This window comes from Oncorhynchus nerka, linkage group LG27 (genome assembly GCF_034236695.1).
Source record: "Oncorhynchus nerka isolate Pitt River linkage group LG27, Oner_Uvic_2.0, whole genome shotgun sequence".
In the NCBI taxonomy this organism is placed as follows: Eukaryota; Metazoa; Chordata; class Actinopteri; order Salmoniformes; family Salmonidae; genus Oncorhynchus; species Oncorhynchus nerka.
This window is the reverse complement of record NC_088422.1, coordinates 88,919,085-88,941,521: the sequence shown is the minus strand read 5'-3', so window position 1 is coordinate 88,941,521 and position 22,437 is coordinate 88,919,085. Positions and strand designations below refer to the sequence as shown.

The 22,437-nt window shown below is 48.4% G+C and overlaps 1 protein-coding gene across 1 annotated transcript in view; it reads right to left on the bottom strand.

Moving 5' to 3' along the window:
- Positions 1-2,251: 2,251 nt before the first annotated feature.
- Positions 2,252-22,437, bottom strand: part of lrrk1 (leucine-rich repeat kinase 1) — a 183,119-nt gene continuing 162,933 nt past the window's right edge. The window contains exons 33-39 of the mRNA XM_065011179.1: positions 21,413-21,529; positions 16,565-16,630; positions 16,084-16,215; positions 15,645-15,859; positions 8,465-8,950; positions 7,465-7,566; positions 2,252-2,565 (exon numbers count right to left, since the gene is read on the bottom strand). Coding sequence (XP_064867251.1) covers positions 2,388-2,565; positions 7,465-7,566; positions 8,465-8,950; positions 15,645-15,859; positions 16,084-16,215; positions 16,565-16,630; positions 21,413-21,529 — 1,296 coding nt within the window. The 3' untranslated portion in view covers positions 2,252-2,387. The remainder of the gene's footprint in view (positions 2,566-7,464; positions 7,567-8,464; positions 8,951-15,644; positions 15,860-16,083; positions 16,216-16,564; positions 16,631-21,412; positions 21,530-22,437) is intronic.

Below are 22,437 nucleotides of genomic sequence, written 5' to 3'. Positions count from 1 at the left end.
GAATAATTTTGCACGCCCAATTTTTCAGTTTTTGATTTGTTAAAAAAGTTTGAAATATCCAATAAATGTCGTTCCACTTCATGATTGTGTCCCACTTGTTGTTGATTCTTCACAAAAAAATACAGTTTTATATCTTTATGTTTGAAGCCTGAAATGTGGCAAAAGGTCGCAAAGTTCAAGGGGGCCGAATACTTTTGCAAGGCACTGTAGGTTCAATGTTCTGTGTGTATATGTAATACCTGGCATAGTATGGTACAAGCACCCTGTATTCCTCCCTCCAGGTGGGACCCCTGTCAGCGCTCCCTTCATTAATCCATCATCCCTCCCTCCATCCCTCATCAGCGGTCAGGTTACATCAAGGCTGTGTTGGAGAACTTACCTACCCCCTACCTCTCTCCCCATATTGCTCCACCCACCCACCTACCCCCATCTCTCCACGTTCCCCTCTCAACGTGCCCCCTCTATCCCTCTGTATCCTTCTCCCAATCTGCCCAGAATATTCCCTCCTTCCCCGAATGAGGGGAGAGGGTGGGTTGAAAAAGAGAGGGGGAGAGGGGGGAAAGAAGGAGAGTTGGGGGAGAGAAGGAGAGCGAGAGGGGGAGAGAAGGAAAGGGGGGGGGAGAAGGAGAGATATGGGGAGAGAAGGAGAGAGAGAGTGGGAAAGAGAGTCTTGGGAGAGAAGGAGAGCGAGAGGGGGAGAGAAGGAAAGAGGGGGGGAGAAGGAGAGATAGGGGAGAGAAGGAGAAGGAGAGAAGGAAAGAGGGGGAAAGAGAGTCTTGGGAGAGAAGGAGAGGATAGTCAAATGTAGGAGATTGGGGGATGCAGGCAAGTCTCTTACAAGCAACATTTAGTTGATCCCATTCGATAGACACAGCAGGCAGGTTGGATAAGAGGTCAATAAACTTCCATTCAACACAGGCTTCTACTATTAGAAGAAGTTTATTCATGGTCGTACAGTATATACACAATACAGTATATTTACACTGAAGAGGATTTGAACATATTACACCAGAAATGAACACCATCTCACTGACACAGCAGTGAAGTTAGCAAACCCTCCCATGTTGGTATCAACACACTGGATGTCCCAAATGGAACCCTACTCAGTGCACTACTTTTGACCAGGGCCCATAGTGCACTATGTAGGGAATAGGGTGCCATTTGGGATGCAGCCTCAATACACAATATAGTACTGGCAACTTCAAGCGCCAACACTTGAAGTAAAACTGACGGACATCAAACCGAAGGGCAAACTCCTACACATAGTTAACCCTGACTTCTGTCTACAGTTTTGTTACTTGTTAAATGCACAAGTCAGAGTTTAGCCCAGCAGCAGAAAATGTTTATAATCTAATGAACCCTTCATCTAATGTCTATCTGAGCTAGTGTGAGAGATTGGTATAGGAGAGTGTCATTGGTTTAGAGACAGTCCCAGTCTCTATACTGCAGGGCAGGGGTGAGTCCTTTCTGCTGTGTCCTTGGTCTGTTGGGAGATGGCTTATGAGGAAACGGAACTGCTTACTGTGTTGTTTACTCATATATCTCACACACACACAACCCAGTTGAGTGTTACGTTCCACTGTCCTGTGAAGTGAGTACACTCTGTGTTCAGTAGATCTGGGACACGTGTCTTTACGGACCGTTTTGTCCTACCATCTGTTTTATGGTTGCACAACTCCAGTAACCTTCCCAAAATCCCCAGGTTTTCCAGAAATCCTGGTTGTTAGATTCTGGATTTCCTGCTTAATCCTGATTTTAGGAGTCTTCCAACTGGATTTCTTGAAAACCTGGCATTTTTGGTAGTTACCGGAAAATTGCAACCCTAGTCCCTTCTATCTTCAGGCTCAGGTTTAACTGGTAGTCAATCCATCTTAGTGATGCTCCAGAGGGGGACGTGTGGGGTGTGTTGGGGGCACACAGGGGTTTTGACCTGGGGGGTTTGGGCCCAAGCTATGACAGGATGAGGCCCCCCCCTCCCCTGAGTCTCCTCTCAACATATCCCAATCTCTCCTGTCCTGTCCTCTCTTTTGCTTCACCATCTCCCTCACCCCTCCTTGTCACTCTGATGTCAGAGCTCTGCGGCCCCCTGCTCTGAACACTGGGGGCCTGTGAACTCTCTCTCTCTCTCTCTCTCTCTCTCTCTCTCTCTCTCTCTCTCTCTCTCTCTCTCTCTCTCTCTCTCTCTCTCTCTCTCTCTCTCTCTCTCTCTCTCTCTCTCTCTCTCTCTCTCTCTCTCTCTCACTCTCACACACACACACACACACACACACACACACACACACACACACACACACACACACACACACACACACAGAGACAGACAGAGAGCTATGATTCTGTGACTGCTAGCCTCTGCCTGGGACACCACGGCCGGTGCCGTACAACGGCTACCTTCTTTTCCTCATGCTGGTCTCTTGCCTCCCCAGCTCCTCGTAGGACTGGTAGAAGACCTCTAGCTCACGGGGGCCCCAGCCCCGCCAGACACACAGGCACCAGGCCCTATTTTCGTTGCGAAAGCCACACACAACCGTGTCCTTTGCCACCAGTGCGGCCTCCTCCAGGGTCCTGAGAGAGAGAGAGGGGGTAAAGAGAGAGAGAGAGAGGGGGTAAAGAGCGAGGGAGAGGGAGGAAGAGAGGGAGGGAAGAGAAATAGAAAGAGAGAAGGGTGAAATAGGGAGGAGGGAAAGAGAGAGTTAAACATTGAAATGAGTGTGGATGTGTGGATTCTTCCTATAAGTAGCCAGGCTTTACTGAGAAGAGGTTCCCTGGAAGGCTATTGTACACTGAGTACACTGAGGAGTACACTGAGGAGTACACACAACACCCTGTTTACATACCTCTAGGTAGGAGGTGCCCTAAGGCACACATCTAGAATGAACTTACCTTCCCTAAAACCTGACTTTAACTCAGAATCTTAGATCAGTGATTAAAGTGCCAGGTTAATACATACTTCCAGAAATGACACAAACAGGTAAATCATCGCACTCCTGATTTATGTAGGACATGACACAAACACTCTGGGAAGAGGGAAGGCTTCCACATAGCTTGTTGCCGTGTTGCGTGCTTAACCATGCATCATATACACACCCACAAATTATCTTCCTGCTACTGTTGTTTCATGTGTTGTAGCTTACCAAGACTACCATCATCCTCTCTGGTACACACTGCAATCTACAACACTGATGGTTACACAACACTGTTGTTTCATGTGTTGTAGCTTACCAAGACTACCATCATCCTCTCTGGTACACACTGCAATCTACAACACTGATGGTTACACAACACTGTTGTTTCATGTGTTGTAGCTTACCAAGACTACCATCATCCTCTCTGGTACGCACTGCAATCTACAACACTGATGGTTACACAACACTGTTGTTTCATGTGTTGTAGCTTACCAAGACTACCATCATCCTCTCTGGTACACACTGCAATCTACAACACTGTTGTTTCATGTGTTGTAGCTTACCAAGACTACCATCATCCTCTCTGGTACGCACTGCAATCTACAACACTGATGGTTACACAACACTGTTGTTTCATGTGTTGTAGCTTACCAAGACTACCATCATCCTCTCTGGTACGCACTGCAATCTACAACACTGATGGTTACACAACACTGTTGTTTCATGTGTTGTAGCTTACCAAGACTACCATCATCCTCTCTGGTACACACTGCAATCTACAACACTGATGGTTACACAACACTGTTGTTTCATGTGTTGTAGCTTACCAAGACTACCATCATCCTCTCTGGTACACACTGCAATCTACAACACTGATGGTTACACAACACTGTTGTTTCATGTGTTGTAGCTTACCAAGACTACCATCATCCTCTCTGGTACACACTGCAATCTACAACACTGATGGTTACACAACACTGTTGTTTCATGTGTTGTAGCTTACCAAGACTACCATCATCCTCTCTGGTACGCACTGCAATCTACAACACTGATGGTTACACAACACTGTTGTTTCATGTGTTGTATGACTACCATCATCCTCTCTGGTTGCAATCTACAACACTGTTGTTTCATGTGTTGTAGCTTACCAAGACTACCATCATCCTCTCTGGTACACACTGCAATCTACAACACTGATGGTTACACAACACTGTTGTTTCATGTGTTGTAGCTTACCAAGACTACCATCATCCTCTCTGGTACGCACTGCAATCTACAACACTGATGGTTACACAACACTGTTGTTTCATGTGTTGTAGCTTACCAAGACTACCATCATCCTCTCTGGTACGCACTGCAATCTACAACACTGATGGTTACACAACACTGTTGTTTCATGTGTTGTAGCTTACCAAGACTACCATCATCCTCTCTGGTACACACTGCAATCTACAACACTGATGGTTACACAACACTGTTGTTTCATGTGTTGTAGCTTACCAAGACTACCATCATCCTCTCTGGTACGCACTGCAATCTACAACACTGATGGTTACACAACACTGTTGTTTCATGTGTTGTAGCTTACCAAGACTACCATCATCCTCTCTGGTACACACTGCAATCTACAACACTGATGGTTACACAACACTGTTGTTTCATGTGTTGTAGCTTACCAAGACTACCATCATCCTCTCTGGTACGCACTGCAATCTACAACACTGATGGTTACATGCCATCAGAGACCGTGTTCGATAGCATTACATATGTGGTGCATTGTGGGTAATTGTGACTGATTGATCTACAAATCACCTTGCATCCTAAATAACGAGTCATTATGTTTGTAGATCAGTCAGTCAGTCTACAGTGGATGTGAAACAAGCCCAGAATCTCCAGCATGTTTCTCACAGCCTTTCCTGTCTTCCTGCGACCCTATGGCCAGACCTCAACCTGTCCCTGGTGCTACTAGTCTAAATGGGATCTATATTGAAGTTGAAATTGAAATGGCTAAGGTAAGGGTTAATGTTAAAGTTAGGGTATGGGTTAAGGTTAGGGATGTCCCAAGGATCCCAGATAGCACTAACCCCCTGACAACCACTGCTTATTAAGGACCTCGGCTTTGGGTGGCCCTTTCATTGCCTGCTGCTAAAACCTCACGCGCACACACTGACACACGTACACGCATGCACTTCAGACAGAAGTCCTCTTCTGCTGTAGCTAAAACAGCTGCTGGGACGTTTATAGGAATAATTACAGAGTGGAGGAAAACCTCGTTAAGCACATGATGAGGGATCTCTGCTGGGTCTTTATTGAAGCTGAATCAGCAAATTAATCTCCAGCTCCTTTTCTTGCTGTGCCAGAAAGTGTGTACGTCCCAAATTGCACCTTATTCCCTATGTAGTGCAATACTTTTGACCAGGGCACACAATAGGGAACAGGGTGCTACTACATATGGACTAGGGGTCCATTTGGGATGTAGCCAGACAGTTCTGCTGGCCTACTTTGCTACAGCAGATAAAGAGGTCCAACACTCCACAGGTCTAGAATGAGGCCTGTTTTTCACTGTTAACACCATGGCTGGATCCCAAATGGAACCCCATGCCCTACATAGGGCCCATAGGTGTTCTGGTCAAAAGTAGTGCACTCTATAGAGCAAAGGGTGCCATTTGGGATGCATCCCGTGGCTTGGACGGGGCAATGTGCCGGTGTTACGGTAGAAAGACATTGCCCTGACATTTGGTTCCGCCCCTGTATTAAAATTTTAAATCAAATAACTAAATGATCCTTGGTATGACCTTCTTAAAACAATTCCATATAGCTTAGTAGAACCCCCACCCCTCTGTCCCCCGGCTTAGACTGTAATGGGTTCATCAATGGAGCACTTTCCCACACGGTTTCGTTGGATGTTATAATTGCATTGGGGATTCTTTGTGTGTTGAAATCTATTTGAAAGTGACTATAATTTACAGCAGGTGTCTCCAACTGCACTTCCTGGAACATGGAGGGTCTCTGTTCTGCTTCCCAGACAATGGCCAAGGTGCAAAAAAGATTGAAGAACAGATATGACATCATCGTTTGACCACTATCCAGGCTTTAAACTACGGCGTGCGACATGGTTCAATGTGCCTATAAATCAGCATGTGCTAATGACGACACAAAAAAAGAGCAACAGAAAGCATAGTACAATACCGCAAAATCCCCAAATGAGGTGTTTATGGTAAATACATGGGGGTAATTATACACCTTTGGCCTTAATGGCAAATATCTTACACTATCGTGCCGACCCCAACGGAACTGTGCTGGCTCAGACAGTCTTTTCCAGCAGGGTTACAGCTACTATGGTGGATACGTAACCAGGCCAGCCCAGTACGGCTCTGCTCGGCAGGATGTAAAGGCTACTACTGAAGGAGAAGCTGTAGTCAACAGACACTGTGGCCCTCGAAGGCTAGGAATGGGATACCTGCTTTAGAGCATGAACCCATACGGTAGCCTCTACAATTGGGTACATCCTATGGATAGATCCTATGGATTGGGTCATCCTATGGGTACATCCTATGGATTGGGTACATCCTATGGGTACATCCTATGGATTGGGTACATCCTATGGATACATCCTATGGATTGGGCACATCCTATGGACACATCCTATGGATTGGGTACATCCTATGGATTGGGTCATCCTATGGGTACATCCTATGGATTGGGTACATCCTATGGGTACATCCTATGGATTGGGTACATCCTATGGATACATCATATGGATTGGGTACATCCTATGGACACATCCTATGGATTGGGTACATCCTATGGATACATCATATGGATTGGGTACATCCTATGGATTGGGTACATCCTATGGGTACATCCTATGGATACATCATATGGATTGGGTACATCCTATGGATTGGGTCATCCTATGGATTGGGTACATCCTATGGATACATCATATGGATTGGGTACATCCTATGGACACATCCTATGGATTGGGTACATCCTATGGATACATCATATGGATTGGGTACATCCTATGGGTACATCCTATGGGTACATCCTATGGATTGGGTACATCCTATGGGTACATCCTATGGGTACATCCTATGGATCCCAAAGGAAATATCATTGAGGCCAGTGCTGCTCCACCCTCTTCCTGGAGATATACCATCCTGTAGGTCTCAGTCCAGCCCCAACCTGACATACCTGATTCAGCTAGTTAAGGTCTTGGTAAGCAGCTAATAAACTACGGTGTGCTAAATAACGGTTGGACTGAAACCCTGCAGGACGGTAGCGCTCCAAGGCAGCAGCCCTGATCTAGCCTATCAGAGGGCAAGGGAGGGCTATTACCATATTCACAAAACCTATCCAGACTTCTCAGATTTAAAAGCATTGTCTAGGGGGTGGGGCTAGGAGTGGATTTGTAACTGGCTGTTCCATCAGCATGGTGGAAGCTGATTGGACAGACAGTCTACACACCTCACTGGCTATCAAAAAGAATGGATGCATCTCAAACTGTCCTTTTAGACTATTGAGAAACAGCCTTTCAGACAGGATATGACCTCACCCGTAAGAGGAAGTTCCAGGGGGGCAGAGCACAGCGATGACACGCCCCCTGAGCTGTCCTGTCTGCCGCTGGATCTCGATCACCATCACGTCACCACCACTCCTGGAACACAACACAGTAGTGACTAAAGATCTGTTCTTGGTAGAGTCAAATAGGTAGTGTTTCAGTGGGGCTGACCACGTAGATTATACTCATAGATTCTAATTATACTCTGATTCAAATCACTTCTTGCTGATTCGAGTATTGGCTCAATAATGACAAAGCCCAAAACGTGTCTCCCTGCAGAGGGACAAGACAAAGCCATGATAAAATATATTGGCTCACCATTAACTAGAAAGTTAGATAGAGAACAAGCTATAGCTGACTAGCACAACAACTAACGGTAGCAATCATGGTAACTTTGCAATTTTTTTTATTTTTATGTTTGACATACTTGGTTAGTTGAATAGTATTTTGTAAATGACAAACCTTATTCAAAACTCTAAATTGTGATTTGAGGACAGACCTTAGTCTCATCTGTTGGCATATTTCCACCATAAGACTTTACCTCAGTGTTTGGCCTAAAGACATAGATAGACCTTAGTGTTTCACCCTCTGAAGCCTGGCCCAAAACAAGTCTACTCTGGGCCAGAAAAAGACCCTGACCTGGATCCAGACTGGGCCATTCGGGCCTTTTCTAAAAAGCCTTTTCCTTCACAAAAGGAACCGATCAGATATTTCAGTGGTTGTTGATTCTGCTCTTCACGTCTTTAGTGTCAGCCCGAGCTATGGAAACACAACTTCCCCTAAATAACAACTAGTGCTGACATCCAAAACAGATTGGAGTAGGACCAGACAGACCAGATGGAAATGTTGCAGTATCAGATCTCACAACGCCTGGAGGAGTGTTAACGTCTCAGGAACCACCTAAATATGGTATAGCAATCTTTTCTTGACTGCAAAAAAGTGTGTTGTAAGACAGTGTGACATGCTGGGTTTGTGTGTGTAGCATTGTGGGTACCTGGGGATCCAAAGGCTTCCATTGACAGCCAGCACAGTGAGGGCCTGCAGGTGGGGGGGGGTGGTGGTAAAGGTTGTGGTGGGGTCAGAGTTCACCACAGGGTCAGGGTCGTCTGGGTGGTCCTGAGGCCTCTCTTCCTCCTCAGTGGAAAAAGGCATACTGCTGGAACTAGCCAATGAGCTGAGCGCGCAGGAACTGGATCTGTCCAATCCCAGCGGCTCTGACAAGGGGCCGGATCGGTCAAATCCCAGCGAAGGGGTGGAGTCAGAGGAGATGGAGCAGTAGTCCGTCAGCGAATCCTGGTGCTGGATGATCTGAGTTCCCGCCTCCTCGCTGTAGATCAGCGTCACTTTGTCGTTAGGACATTCCTCCTCCTCCTCATCTAGACTCTTCCTCTTTGAGTCAAGGTCAGGACTAGTAGCCATGGTAACCCCTGCAGGTCGCTCTACAGTGAACACGTCCCGGAGAGGGTTGGCATCTCCACAGCTGGAATGACGAAATGACATTTGTATTATGTGTATGTATTGGTCACATGGTCTGTTGCATAGTGAAATTGTGTCTTGGCTGTGTATTTGTATTTATTATGGATCCCTATTATAAATTGTGTCTTGGCTGTGTATTTGTACCGCTTATCCTATAGCTGTGTTCTAATACCACCAGTGTATCCTATAGATGTGTCCTACCTACCACCAGCGTATCCTATAGCTGTGTCCTACCTACCACCAGCATATCTTATAGCTGTGTCCTACCTACCACCAGCGTATCCTATAGCTGTGTCCTACCTACCACCAGCGTATCTTATAGCTGTGTCCTACCTACCACCAGCGTATCTTATAGCTGTGTCCTACCTACCACCAGCATATCTTATACCAACCAGCGTATCTTATATACCACCAGCGTATCTTATAGCTGCGTCCTACCTACCACCAGTGTATCCTATAGATGTGTCCTACCTACCACCAGCGTATCCTATAGCTGTGTCCTACCTACCACCAGCTTATCCTATAGCTGTGTCCTACCTACCACCAGCATATCTTATAGCTGTGTCCTAATACCACCAGCGTATCTTATAGCTGCGTCCTACCTACCACCAGTGTATCCTATAGATGTGTCCTACCTACCACCAGCGTATCCTATAGCTGTGTCCTACCTACCACCAGCTTATCCTATAGCTGTGTCCTAATACCACCAGCTTATCCTATAGCTGTGTCCTAATACCACCAGTGTATCCTATAGCTGTGTCCTAATACCACCAGTGTATCCTATAGATGTGTCCTACCTACCACCAGCGTATCTTATAGCTGTGTCCTACCTACCACCAGCGTATCCTATAGCTGTGTCCTACCTACCACCAGCGTATCTTATAGCTGTGTCCTACCTACCACCAGCGTATCTTATAGCTGTGTCCTACCTACCACCAGCGTATCTTATAGCTGTGTACTACCTACCACCAGCGTATCCTATAGATGTGTCCTACCTACCACCAGCGTATCTTATAGCTGTGTCCTACCTACCACCAGCGTATCTTATAGCTGTGTCCTACCTACCACCAGCGTATCTTATAGCTGTGTCCTACCTACCACCAGCGTATCCTATAGATGTGTCCTACCTACCACCAGCGTATCTTATAGCTGTGTCCTACCTACCACCAGCGTATCTTATAGCTGTGTCCTACCTACCACCAGCGTATCTTATAGCTGTGTCCTACCTACCACCAGCGTATCTTATAGCTGTGTCCTACCTACCACCAGCGTATCTTATAGCTGTGTCCTACCTACCACCAGCGTATCCTATAGATGTGTCCTACCTACCACCAGCGTATCCTATAGATGTGTCCTACCTACCACCAGCGTATCTTATAGCTGTGTCCTACCTACCACCAGCGTATCTTATAGCTGTGTCCTACCTACCACCAGCGTATCTTATAGCTGTGTCCTACCTACCACAAGCGTATCTTATAGCTGTGTCCTACCTACCACCAGCGTATCCTATAGCTGTGTCCTACCTACCACCAGCATATCTTATAGCTGTGTCCTACCTACCACCAGCGTATCTTATAGCTGTGTACTACCTACCACCAGCGTATAGCTGTGTCCTACCTACCACCAGCGAGCTGTGTCCTACCTACCACCAGCGTATCTTATAGCTGTGTCCTACCTACCACCAGCGTATCTTATAGCTGTGTCCTACCTACCACCAGCGTATCTTATAGCTGTGTCCTACCTACCACCAGCGTATCTTATAGCTGTGTCCTACCTACCACCAGCGTATCTTATAGCTGTGTCCTACCTACCACCAGCGTATCTTATAGCTGTGTCCTACCTACCACCAGCGTATCCTATAGCTGTGTCCTACCTACCACCAGCGTATCCTATAGCTGTGTCCTACCTACCACCAGCGTATCTTATAGCTGTGTCCTACCTACCACCAGCGTATCCTATAGCTGTGTCCTACCTACCACCAGCGTATCTTACCTACCAGATGTGTCCTAGCCTACCCACCAGCGTATCTTATAGCTGTGTCCTACCTACCACCAGCGTATCTTATAGCTGTGTCCTACCTACCACCAGCGTATCTTATAGCTGTGTCCTACCTACCACCAGCGTATCTTATAGCTGTGTCCTACCTACCACCAGCGTATCCTATAGATGTGTCCTACCTACCACCAGCGTATCTTATAGCTGTGTCCTACCTACCACCAGCATATCTTATAGCTGTGTCCTACCTACCACCAGCGTATCTTATAGCTGTGTCCTACCTACCACCAGCGTATCTTATAGCTGTGTCCTACCTACCACCAGCGTATCTTATAGCTGTGTCCTACCTACCACCAGCGTATCCTATAGATGTGTCCTACCTACTACCAGCGTATCCTATAGATGTGTCCTACCTACCACCAGCGTATCTTATAGCTGTGTCCTACCTACCACCAGCGTATCTTATAGCTGTGTCCTACCTACCACCAGCGTATCCTATAGATGTGTCCTACCTACCACCAGCGTATCTTATGGATGTGTCCTACCTACCACCAGCGTATCTTATAGCGGTGTCCTACCTACCACCAGCGTATCTTATAGCTGTGTCCTACCTACCACCAGCGTATCCTATAGATGTGTCCTACCTACCACCAGCGTATCCTATAGATGTGTCCTACCTACCACCAGCGTATCCTATAGATGTGTCCTACCTACCACCAGCGTATCCTATAGCTGTGTCCTACCTACCACCAGCGTATCTTATAGCTGTGTCCTACCTACCACCAGCGTATCCTATAGATGCGTCCTACCTACCACCAGCGTATCTTATAGCTGTGTCCTACCTACCACCAGCGTATCTTATAGCTGTGTCCTACCTACCACCAGCGTATCTTATAGCTGTGTCCTACCTACCACCAGCGTATCCTATAGATGTGTCCTACCTACCACCAGCGTATCTTATAGCTGCGTCCTACCTACCACCAGCGTATCTTATAGCTGTGTCCTACCTACCACCAGCGTATCCTATAGATGTGTCCTACCTACCACCAGCGTATCTTATAGCTGTGTCCTACCTACCACCAGCGTATCCTATAGATGTGTCCTACTTACCACCAGCGTATCCTATAGATGTCTCCTACCTACCACCAGCATATCTTATAGCTGTGTCCTACCTACCACCAGCGTATCTTATAGCTGTGTCCTACCTACCACCAGCATATCTTATAGCTGTGTCCTACCTACCACCAGCGTATCCTATAGATGTGTCCTACCTACCACCAGCGTATCTTATAGCTGTGTCCTACCTACCACAAGCGTATCTTATAGCTGTGTCCTACCTACCACCAGCGTATCTTATAGCTGTGTCCTACCTACCACCAGCATATCTTATAGCTGTGTCCTACCTACCACCAGCGTATCCTATAGATGTGTCCTACCTACCACCAGCGTATCTTATAGCTGTGTCCTACCTACCACAAGCGTATCTTATAGCTGTGTCCTACCTACCACCAGCATATCTTATAGCTGTGTCCTACCTACCACCAGCGTATCTTATAGCTGTGTCCTACCTACCACCAGCGTATCCTATAGCTGTGTCCTACCTATCAGCGTATAGCTGTGTCCTACCTACCACCAGCGTATCCTATAGCTGTGTCCTACCTACCACCAGCGTATCCTATAGCTGTGTCCTACCTACCACCAGCGTATCCTATAGATGTGTCCTACCTACCACCAGCGTATCTTATAGCTGTGTCCTACCTACCACAAGCGTATCTTATAGCTGTGTCCTACCTACCACCAGCATATCTTATAGCTGTGTCCTACCTACCACCAGCGTATCTTATAGCTGTGTCCTACCTACCACCAGCGTATCCTATAGCTGTGTCCTACCTACCACCAGCGTATCTTATAGCTGTGTCCTACCTACCACCAGCGTATCCTATAGCTGTGTCCTACCTACCACCAGCGTATCCTATAGCTGTGTCCTACCTACCACCAGCGTATCCTATAGATGTGTCCTACCTACCACCAGCGTATCTTATAGCTGTGTCCTACCTACCACCAGCGTATCTTATAGCTGTGTCCTACCTACCACCAGCGTATCTTATAGCTGTGTCCTACCTACCACCAGCGTATCTTATAGCTGTGTCCTACCTACCACCAGCGTATCCTATAGATGTGTCCTACCTACCACCAGCGTATCTTATAGCTGTGTCCTACCTACCACCAGCGTATCTTATAGCTGTGTCCTACCTACCACCAGCGTATCTTATAGCTGTGTCCTACCTACCACCAGCGTATCTTATAGCTGTGTCCTACCTACCACCAGCGTATCCTATAGATGTGTCCTACCTACTACCAGCGTATCCTATAGATGTGTCCTACCTACCACCAGCGTATCTTATAGCTGTGTCCTACCTACCACCAGCGTATCTTATAGCTGTGTCCTACCTACCACCAGCGTATCCTATAGATGTGTCCTACCTACCACCAGCGTATCTTATGGATGTGTCCTACCTACCACCAGCGTATCTTATAGCGGTGTCCTACCTACCACCAGCATATCTTATAGCTGTGTCCTACCTACCACCAGCGTATCCTATAGATGTGTCCTACCTACCACCAGCGTATCCTATAGATGTGTCCTACCTACCACCAGCGTATCCTATAGATGTGTCCTACCTACCACCAGCGTATCCTATAGCTGTGTCCTACCTACCACCAGCGTATCTTATAGCTGTGTCCTACCTACCACCAGCGTATCCTATAGATGTGTCCTACCTACCACCAGCGTATCTTATAGCTGTGTCCTACCTACCACCAGCGTATCCTATAGATGTGTCCTACCTACCACCAGCGTATCTTATAGCTGTGTCCTACCTACCACAAGCGTATCTTATAGCTGTGTCCTACCTACCACCAGCATATCTTATAGCTGTGTCCTACCTACCACCAGCGTATCTTATAGCTGTGTCCTACCTACCACCAGCGTATCCTATAGCTGTGTCCTACCTACCACCAGCGTATCTTATAGCTGTGTCCTACCTACCACCAGCGTATCCTATAGCTGTGTCCTACCTACCACCAGCGTATCCTATAGCTGTGTCCTACCTACCACCAGCGTATCCTATAGCTGTGTCCTACCTACCACCAGCGTATCTTATAGCTGTGTCCTACCTACCACCAGCGTATCTTATAGCTGTGTCCTACCTACCACCAGCGTATCTTATAGCTGTGTCCTACCTACCACCAGCGTATCTTATAGCTGTGTCCTACCTACCACCAGCGTATCTTATAGCTGTGTCCTACCTACCACCAGCGTATCTTATAGCTGTGTCCTACCTACCACCAGCGTATCTTATAGCTGTGTCCTACCTACCACCAGCGTATCTTATAGCTGTGTCCTACCTACCACCAGCGTATCTTATAGCTGTGTCCTACCTACCACCAGCGTATCCTATAGATGTGTCCTACCTACTACCAGCGTATCCTATAGATGTGTCCTACCTACCACCAGCGTATCTTATAGCTGTGTCCTACCTACCACCAGCGTATCTTATAGCTGTGTCCTACCTACCACCAGCGTATCCTATAGATGTGTCCTACCTACCACCAGCGTATCTTATGGATGTGTCCTACCTACCACCAGCGTATCTTATAGCGGTGTCCTACCTACCACCAGCATATCTTATAGCTGTGTCCTACTACCACCAGCGTATCCTATAGATGTGTCCTACCTACCACCAGCGTATCCTATAGATGTGTCCTACCTACCACCAGCGTATCCTATAGATGTGTCCTACCTACCACCAGCGTATCCTATAGCTGTGTCCTACCTACCACCAGCGTATCTTATAGCTGTGTCCTACCTACCACCAGCGTATCTTATAGATGTGTCCTACCTACCACCACCAGCGTATCCTATAGTATCTTATAGCTGTGTCCTACCTACCACCAGCGTATCCTATAGCTGTGTCCTACCTACCACCAGCGTATCCTATAGATGTGTCCTACCTACCACCAGCGTATCCTATAGATGTGTCCTACCTACCACCAGCGTATCCTATAGATGTGTCCTACCTACCACCAGCGTATCCTATAGATGTGTCCTACCTACCACCAGCGTATCTTATAGCTGTGTCCTACCTACCACCAGCGTATCCTATAGATGTGTCCTACCTACCACCAGCGTATCCTATAGATGTCTCCTACCTACCACCAGCATATCTTATAGCTGTGTCCTACCTACCACCAGCGTATCTTATAGATGTGTCCTACCTACCACCAGCATATCTTATAGCTGTGTCCTACCTACCACCAGCGTATCTTATAGCTGTGTCCTACCTACCACCAGCGTATCTTATAGCTGTGTCCTACCTACCACCAGCGTATCTTATAGCTGTGTCCTACCTACCACCAGCGTATCTTATAGCTGTGTCCTACCTACCACCAGCGTATCTTATAGCTGTGTCCTACCTACCACCGCTGTGTCTACCACCAGCGTATCTTATACCTGTGTCCTACCTACCACCAGCGTATCCTATAGCTGTGTCCTACCTACCACCAGCGTATCTTATAGCTGTGTCCTACCTACCACAAGCGTATCTTATAGCTGTGTCCTACCCACCACCAGCATATCTTATAGCTGTGTTCTACCCATTAGTCTAACACTACCTCACCCCACCCACCCACGTCTCACACACCTGTAAGTGGCACAGAGCTGGTAGGTGGCAGCGTGGTACAGCTGCAGGGTGTTGGTGTGGTCGTCCAGGGTCCACACCGCCTCATCCCCCCACAGACAGGGGCTGGAGGCCAGGGCCTGTATGGAGGATGGTGGGTCGTAGGGGTCCAGTCGATGCACCGCCTGGAGGGTCCGGCAGTCGATCACCAGCAGGCCTGGACCATGGGAGTACCACAGCTGGGAGGAGATAAGATTTACACTTTATGATAACCATTCATATTACCAGAGTTTAACCCAGTAACATTGTAATGAGGTTACCGGTATTTCACTACTGTACACAATTATTTACTATTTCATCATTGGACATTGTGGTATACAGGTATATTGAAATATATCAGAATATCTAGATAGATAAATAGATACATTTCTATATATCGGCATATTGATATATCTATTCCAACCTGGGATCCACTGTGGACCAGGACCATGCTCCTGACTGGGTAGGGTCTCTGTCTGGGGTCAGAGTCCTCCATCCCAAACATGGTCATATTGAGGGTGTGAGAACACAGGTAGGTCTCTCCTTCCACAGGCATGTCATCCATTAGAGAGTACACTGCCACCAGACCGTCTGACATCCCCATCACGCCTGGGTCTGCTTGGGTGGGAGGAGACCAGAATATTAGGTTGGGGGTCTGCGGAATGGAGAGTGGTTGAAGGGGTGGAGAGGGAGGGAACACAGGAGTCTCTCCTTCCACAGGCATGTCATCCATTAGAGAGTTGCCACCAGACCGTCTGACATCCCCATGAAGACACACGCCTGGGTCTGCTTGGGTGGGAGGAGACCAGAATGTTAGGTTGGGGGGGTGTAAACGGAATGGAGAGTGGTTGAAGGGACGTGGAGAGGGAGAGAGAACACAGGTAGGTCTCTCCTTCCACAGGCATGTCATCCATTAGAGAGTACACTGCCACCAGACCGTCTGACATCCCCATGAAGACACACGCCTGGGTCTGCTTGGGTGGGAGGAGACCAGACTGTTAGGTTGGGGGGGTGTATATGGAATGGAGAGTGGTTGAAGGGACGTGGAGAGGGAGAGAGAGACAGAGATAGTAAAGATATCAACAACACATCCCAACCTTGATAAAGACTGAAGACTAGATGAAAAGCATGAACGGAGGTGAAAACATTCTTGTTTACTAAGTTAGAATAGAGAGCGGGGCAGTAAAAAGACTGCACTGCTGCAGTAAATAATACAACCAGTAAATCAATCTACTGTACGGTCTTCTAATTGAAGTGTAAATATGTGTTTGATAGCGTTGGTCATTCCCAACACATATTTACATGTCCTACAACCAGTAAATCAATCTACTGTACGGTCTTCTAATTGAAGTGTAAATATGCGTTTGATAGCGTTGGTCATTCCCAACATATATTTACATGTCCTACAACCAGGTCAGCGGCTAAGTGTCACTGTAGAATGTTTTCCCCAGAGTTGTTCCTCCCACGACCTCGCAGTCCCCCTAGCAACTACCAGCCGTTGTTCTACTGTTGTCCTACAGCAGGACTGTTCTACCTGTACAGCTGACTTCAGTGGAGGATGGGTTTCTGGGAAGGAGGGAAAGATCAAAGGAGGCTCCACGTCTGCAGTGTGACACCCTGAACAGCCGACGTGTCAGAAATATGTTACATAGAGCTATGGTACTTTGGGGCTGTTGCTTCTGTCAAAGTTCAAACAAATGGAACTATCCAACACTTCAAGGCAAGCAAATCAAACCTGGACTAGGCTCCCCAGCCACAGGACACTTGGGGGGCAAACAAAGGGCTGAGGGTCTAGGGAGAGGGCTGGGGTGAAGGGGAGGTGGGGGGTGGGGGGCAAACAGGCAGCAGGCTCCACAGGCTCCACTACCCCAGCCACAGGTCAGACTCAACACCTGGTCACTACCCCAGCCACAGGACACTTGAAAGGGCTGAGGGTCAAAGGTGGGGGGGGCTGAGGGTCAGCCTCAACACCTGGACTACCCCAGACACAGGACAGAGGGCTGGGGTGAGGGGGTGAAGGGGAGGTGGGGGGGGGCAAACAGTCAGCACCTGGTACCCCAGCCACAGGACACTTCAAAGGGCCTAGGGAGAGGGGGTGAAGGGGAGGTGGGGGGGCAAAAGGCAGTGCTCCACTAGGTCAGACTCAACACCTGGACTACCCCAGCCACAGGACACTTCAAAGGGCTGAGGGTCTAGGGAGAGGGGGTGAAGGGGAGGTGGGGGGCAAAAACAGGCAGTGCTCCTGTAAAGAGGCAGTGATCACTAGGTCAGACTCAACACCTGGACTACCCCAGCCACAGGACACTTCAAAGGGCTGAGGGTCTAGGGAGAGGGGGTGAAGGGGAGGTGGGGGGCAAACAGGCAGCAGGCTCCACTAGGTCAGCCTCAACACCTGGACTACCCCAGCCACAGGACACTTCAAAGGGCTGAGGGTCTAGGGAGAGGGGGTGAAGGGGAGGTGGGGGGCAAACAGGCAGTGCTCCTGTAAAGAGGCAGTGATCACTAGGTCAGACTCAACACCTGGACTACCCCAGCCACAGGACACTGAGGGTCAAAGGGCTGGGGGGAAGAGGGTCTAGGGAGAGGGGGTGAAGGGGAGGTGGGGGGGCAAACAGGCAGTGCTCCTGTAAAGAGGCAGTGATCACTAGGTCAGACTCAACACCTGGACTACCCCAGACACAGGACACTTCAAAGGGCTGAGGGTCTAGGGAGAGGGGGGTGAAGGGGAGGGTAGCCTAGTGGTTAGAGCATTGGACTAGAAAGGTTGCAAGTTCAAATCCCCGAGCTGACAAGGTACAAAATCTGTCGTTCTGCCCCTGAACAGGCAGTTAACCCACTGTTCCTAGGCCGTCATTGAAAATAAGAATTTGTTCTTAACTGACTTGCCTGGTTAAATAAAGGTAAAATAAAACATTTTAAATAAAAAAAGACGCGCCATTGGGTGGGACCGCTTGAGGGCTGGCATTTCTACTGTTAAGAGGACCGTAAAACCTCTTTTACCACAGTAGCTGTGTTAGTTAATGATGGTCAGAACGCAAATAAACCCCTACAAACGGTGAAAACAGTCAGGCTGGTTTGGAAGGCAGTTAGATGGTACCGTGTTATTATCAACTGCTGTTCTGTTACTGTATAAACACTGTACAGTACAGAGATAAGAGAACACAGATTATCCAGTGTATCAGAGTTACATTGGGGTTTAGTAGATGACGGAACAACAATGGGTTGGGTTCCCATAATTCTTTCTCACACAGATCCGTGTAATCATGTATGGTTGTCTGGGGCTACAACAACAATGTGTATTGTTGGGGTTACTGGTGGACCGGTTCGGGAACTACTGGTCTAGGAGATGTTTGAGATAGGGTTGTCACGGTAGCAGTATCGCGATAAGTCTGGTAGCAAGGAAACAAAACATGATGTGGATTTTAATTCTAAAGGAAAACAATCCTAATCTTGGAAACAAAGAGCATTATGTGTTAATTTTCCAAGCTATACACAATACTGTATGAAAGGTTCCTAAAGGAGCAAATAGTAGTCTGCTTCATGTGTTCGCCATGGAAAATCGAGTGTGGTATTATTCTGATACTGGTTTCATGACAACCATACAGGGCAGTAGTGAACAGTATGTTATATGGTCTCTGGCGGGCACGGGGAACAGACAGTTGACAACAGTAGGACAGGACAGTTACCTGGTCTCTGGCGGGCAAGGGGAACAGACAGGTGACAACAGGAGAGTTACCTGGTCTCTGGCGGGAACGGGAAACAGACAGGTGACAACAGGAGAGTTACCTGGTCTCTGGCGGGCACGGGGAACAGACAGGTGACAACAGGAGAGTTACCTGGTCTCTGGCGGGCACGGGGAACAGACAGGTGACAACAGGAGAGTTACCTGGTCTCTGGCGGGCATGGGGAACAGACAGGTGACAACAGGAGAGTTACCTGGTCTCTGGCGGGCACGGGGAACAGACAGGTGACAACAGGAGAGTTACCTGGTCTCTGGCGGGAACGGGGAACAGACAGGTGACAACAGGAGAGTTACCTGGTCTCTGGCGGGCACGGGGAACAGACAGGTGACAACAGGAGAGTTACCTGGTCTCTGGCGGGCAAGGGGAACAGACAGGTGACAACAGGAGAGTTAGTACGGGGAACAGACAGGTGACAGTTACCTGGTCTCTGGCGGGCACGGGGAACAGACAGGTGACAACAGGAGAGTTACCTGGTCTCTGGCGGGCACGGGGAACAGACAGGTGACAACAGGAGAGTTACCTGGTCTGGCGGGCACGGGGAACAGACAGGTGACAACAGGGAACTGGTCTCTGGCGGGAACGGGGAACAGACAGGTGACAACAGGAGAGTTACCTGGTCTCTGGTGGGCACGGGGAACAGACAGGTGACAACAGGAGAGTTACCTGGTCTCTGGCGGGAACGGGGAACAGACAGGTGACAACAGGAGAGTTACCTGGTCTCTGGCGGGCACGGGGAACAGACAGGTGACAACAGGAGAGTTACCTGGTCTCTGGCGGGAACGGGGAACAGACAGGTGACAACAGGAGAGTTACCTGGTCTCTGGCGGGCAAGGGGAACAGACAGGTGACAACAGGAGAGTTACCTGGTCTCTGGCGGGCACGGGGAACAGACAGGTGACAACAGGAGAGTTACCTGGTCTCTGGCGGGAACGGGGAACAGACAGGTGACAACAGGAGAGTTACCTGGTCTCTGGCGGGCACGGGGAACAGACAGGTGACAACAGGAGTTACCTGGTCTCTGGCGGGAACGGGGAACAGACAGTTGACAACAGTAGGACAGGACAGTTACCTGGTCTCTGGCGGGAACGGGGAACAGACAGGTGACAACAGGAGAGTTACCTGGTCTCTGGCGGGAACGGGGAACAGACAGGTGACAACAGGAGAGTTACCTGGTCTCTGGCGGGCACTGGGAACAGACAGGTGACAACAGGAGAGTTACCTGGTCTCTGGCGGGAACGGGGAACAGACAGGTGACAACAGGAGAGTTACCTGGTCTCTGGCGGGAACGGGGAACAGACAGGTGACAACAGGAGAGTTACCTGGTCTCTGGCGGGAACGGGGAACAGACAGGTGACAACAGGAGAGTTACCTGGTCTCTGGCGGGCACGGGAACAGACAGGTGACAACAGGAGAGTTACCTGGTCTCTGGCGGGCACGGGGAACAGACAGGTGACAACAGGAGAGTTACCTGGTCTCTGGCGGGCACGGGGAACAGACAGGTGACAACAGGAGAGTTACCTGGTCTCTGGCGGGCACGGGGAACAGACAGGTGACAACAGGAGAGTTACCTGGTCTCTGGCGGGCACGGGGAACAGACAGGTGACAACAGGAGAGTTACCTGGTCTCTGGCGGGCACGGGGAACAGACAGGTGACAACAGGAGAGTTACCTGGTCTCTGGCGGGCACGGGGAACAGACACGTGACAACAGGAGAGTTACCTGGTCTCTGGCGGCACGGGGAACAGACAGGTGACAACAGGAGAGTTACCTGGTCTCTGGCGGGCACGGGGAACAGACAGTTGACAACAGGAGAGTTACCTGGTCTCTGGCGGGCACGGGGAACAGACAGGTGACAACAGGAGAGTTACCTGGTCTCTGGCGGGAACAGACAGGTGACAACAGGAGAGTTACCTGGTCTCTGGCGGGCACGGGGAACAGACAGGTGACAACAGGAGAGTTACCTGGTCTCTGGCGGGCACGGGGAACAGACAGGTGACAACAGGAGAGTTACCTGGTCTCTGGCGGGCACGGGGAACAGACAGGTGACTATAGCAGGACAGGAGATCTGTTTCTGGGGCTGGCTCAGTGGACACATCTCCTTTAGACTGTAGATGAACACTTCCTGCTCCTAGAACACACACATACAAGTAAATACACACACACACATGTATGTACAGTTGAAGTCGGAGGTTTACATACACTTAGGTTGGTGTCATTAAAACTCGTTTTTTCAACCACTCCACACATTTCTTGTTAACAAACTATAGTTTTGGCAAGGCAGTTAGGACATCTACTTTGTGCATAACACAAGTAATTTTTCCAAGAATTGTTTACAAACAGATTATTTCACTTATAATTCACTGTTTCACAATTCCAGTGGGTCAGAAGTTTACATACACTAAGTTGACTGTCCAGAAAATTATGTCACTTAATTGACATAAAGTCAGTACCTGTGGATTTATTTGGCCTACCTTCAAAATTCTTGACATCATGGGAAAATCAAATCAGCCAAGACCTCAGAAAATAAACTGTAGACCTCCACAAGTCTGGTTCATCCTTGGGAGCAATTTACAAATGCCTGAAGGTACCACGTTCATCTGTACAAACAATAGTAAGTATTATAAACACCATGGGACCATGCAGCCGTCATACCCCTCAGGAAGGAGACGTCTTCTGTCTCCTGGTGATGAACGTACTTTGGTGCGAAAAGTGCAAATCAATCCCAGAACAACAGCAAAGGACCTTGTGAAGATGCTGGAGGAAACAGGTACAAAAGTATCTATATCCACAGTAAAACAAGTCCTATATCGATATAACCTGAAAGGCTGCTCAACAAGGAAGAAGCCACTGCTCCAAAACCGCCATAAAAAAGCCAGACTACGGTTTGCAACTGCACATGGGGACAAATATCGTACTTTTTTGAGAAATGTCCTCTGGAACTGTTTGGCCATAATGACCATCATTATGTTTGGAGGAAAAAGGTGGAGGCTTGCAAGCCAAAGAACACCATCCCAACCGTGAAGCACAGGGGTGGCA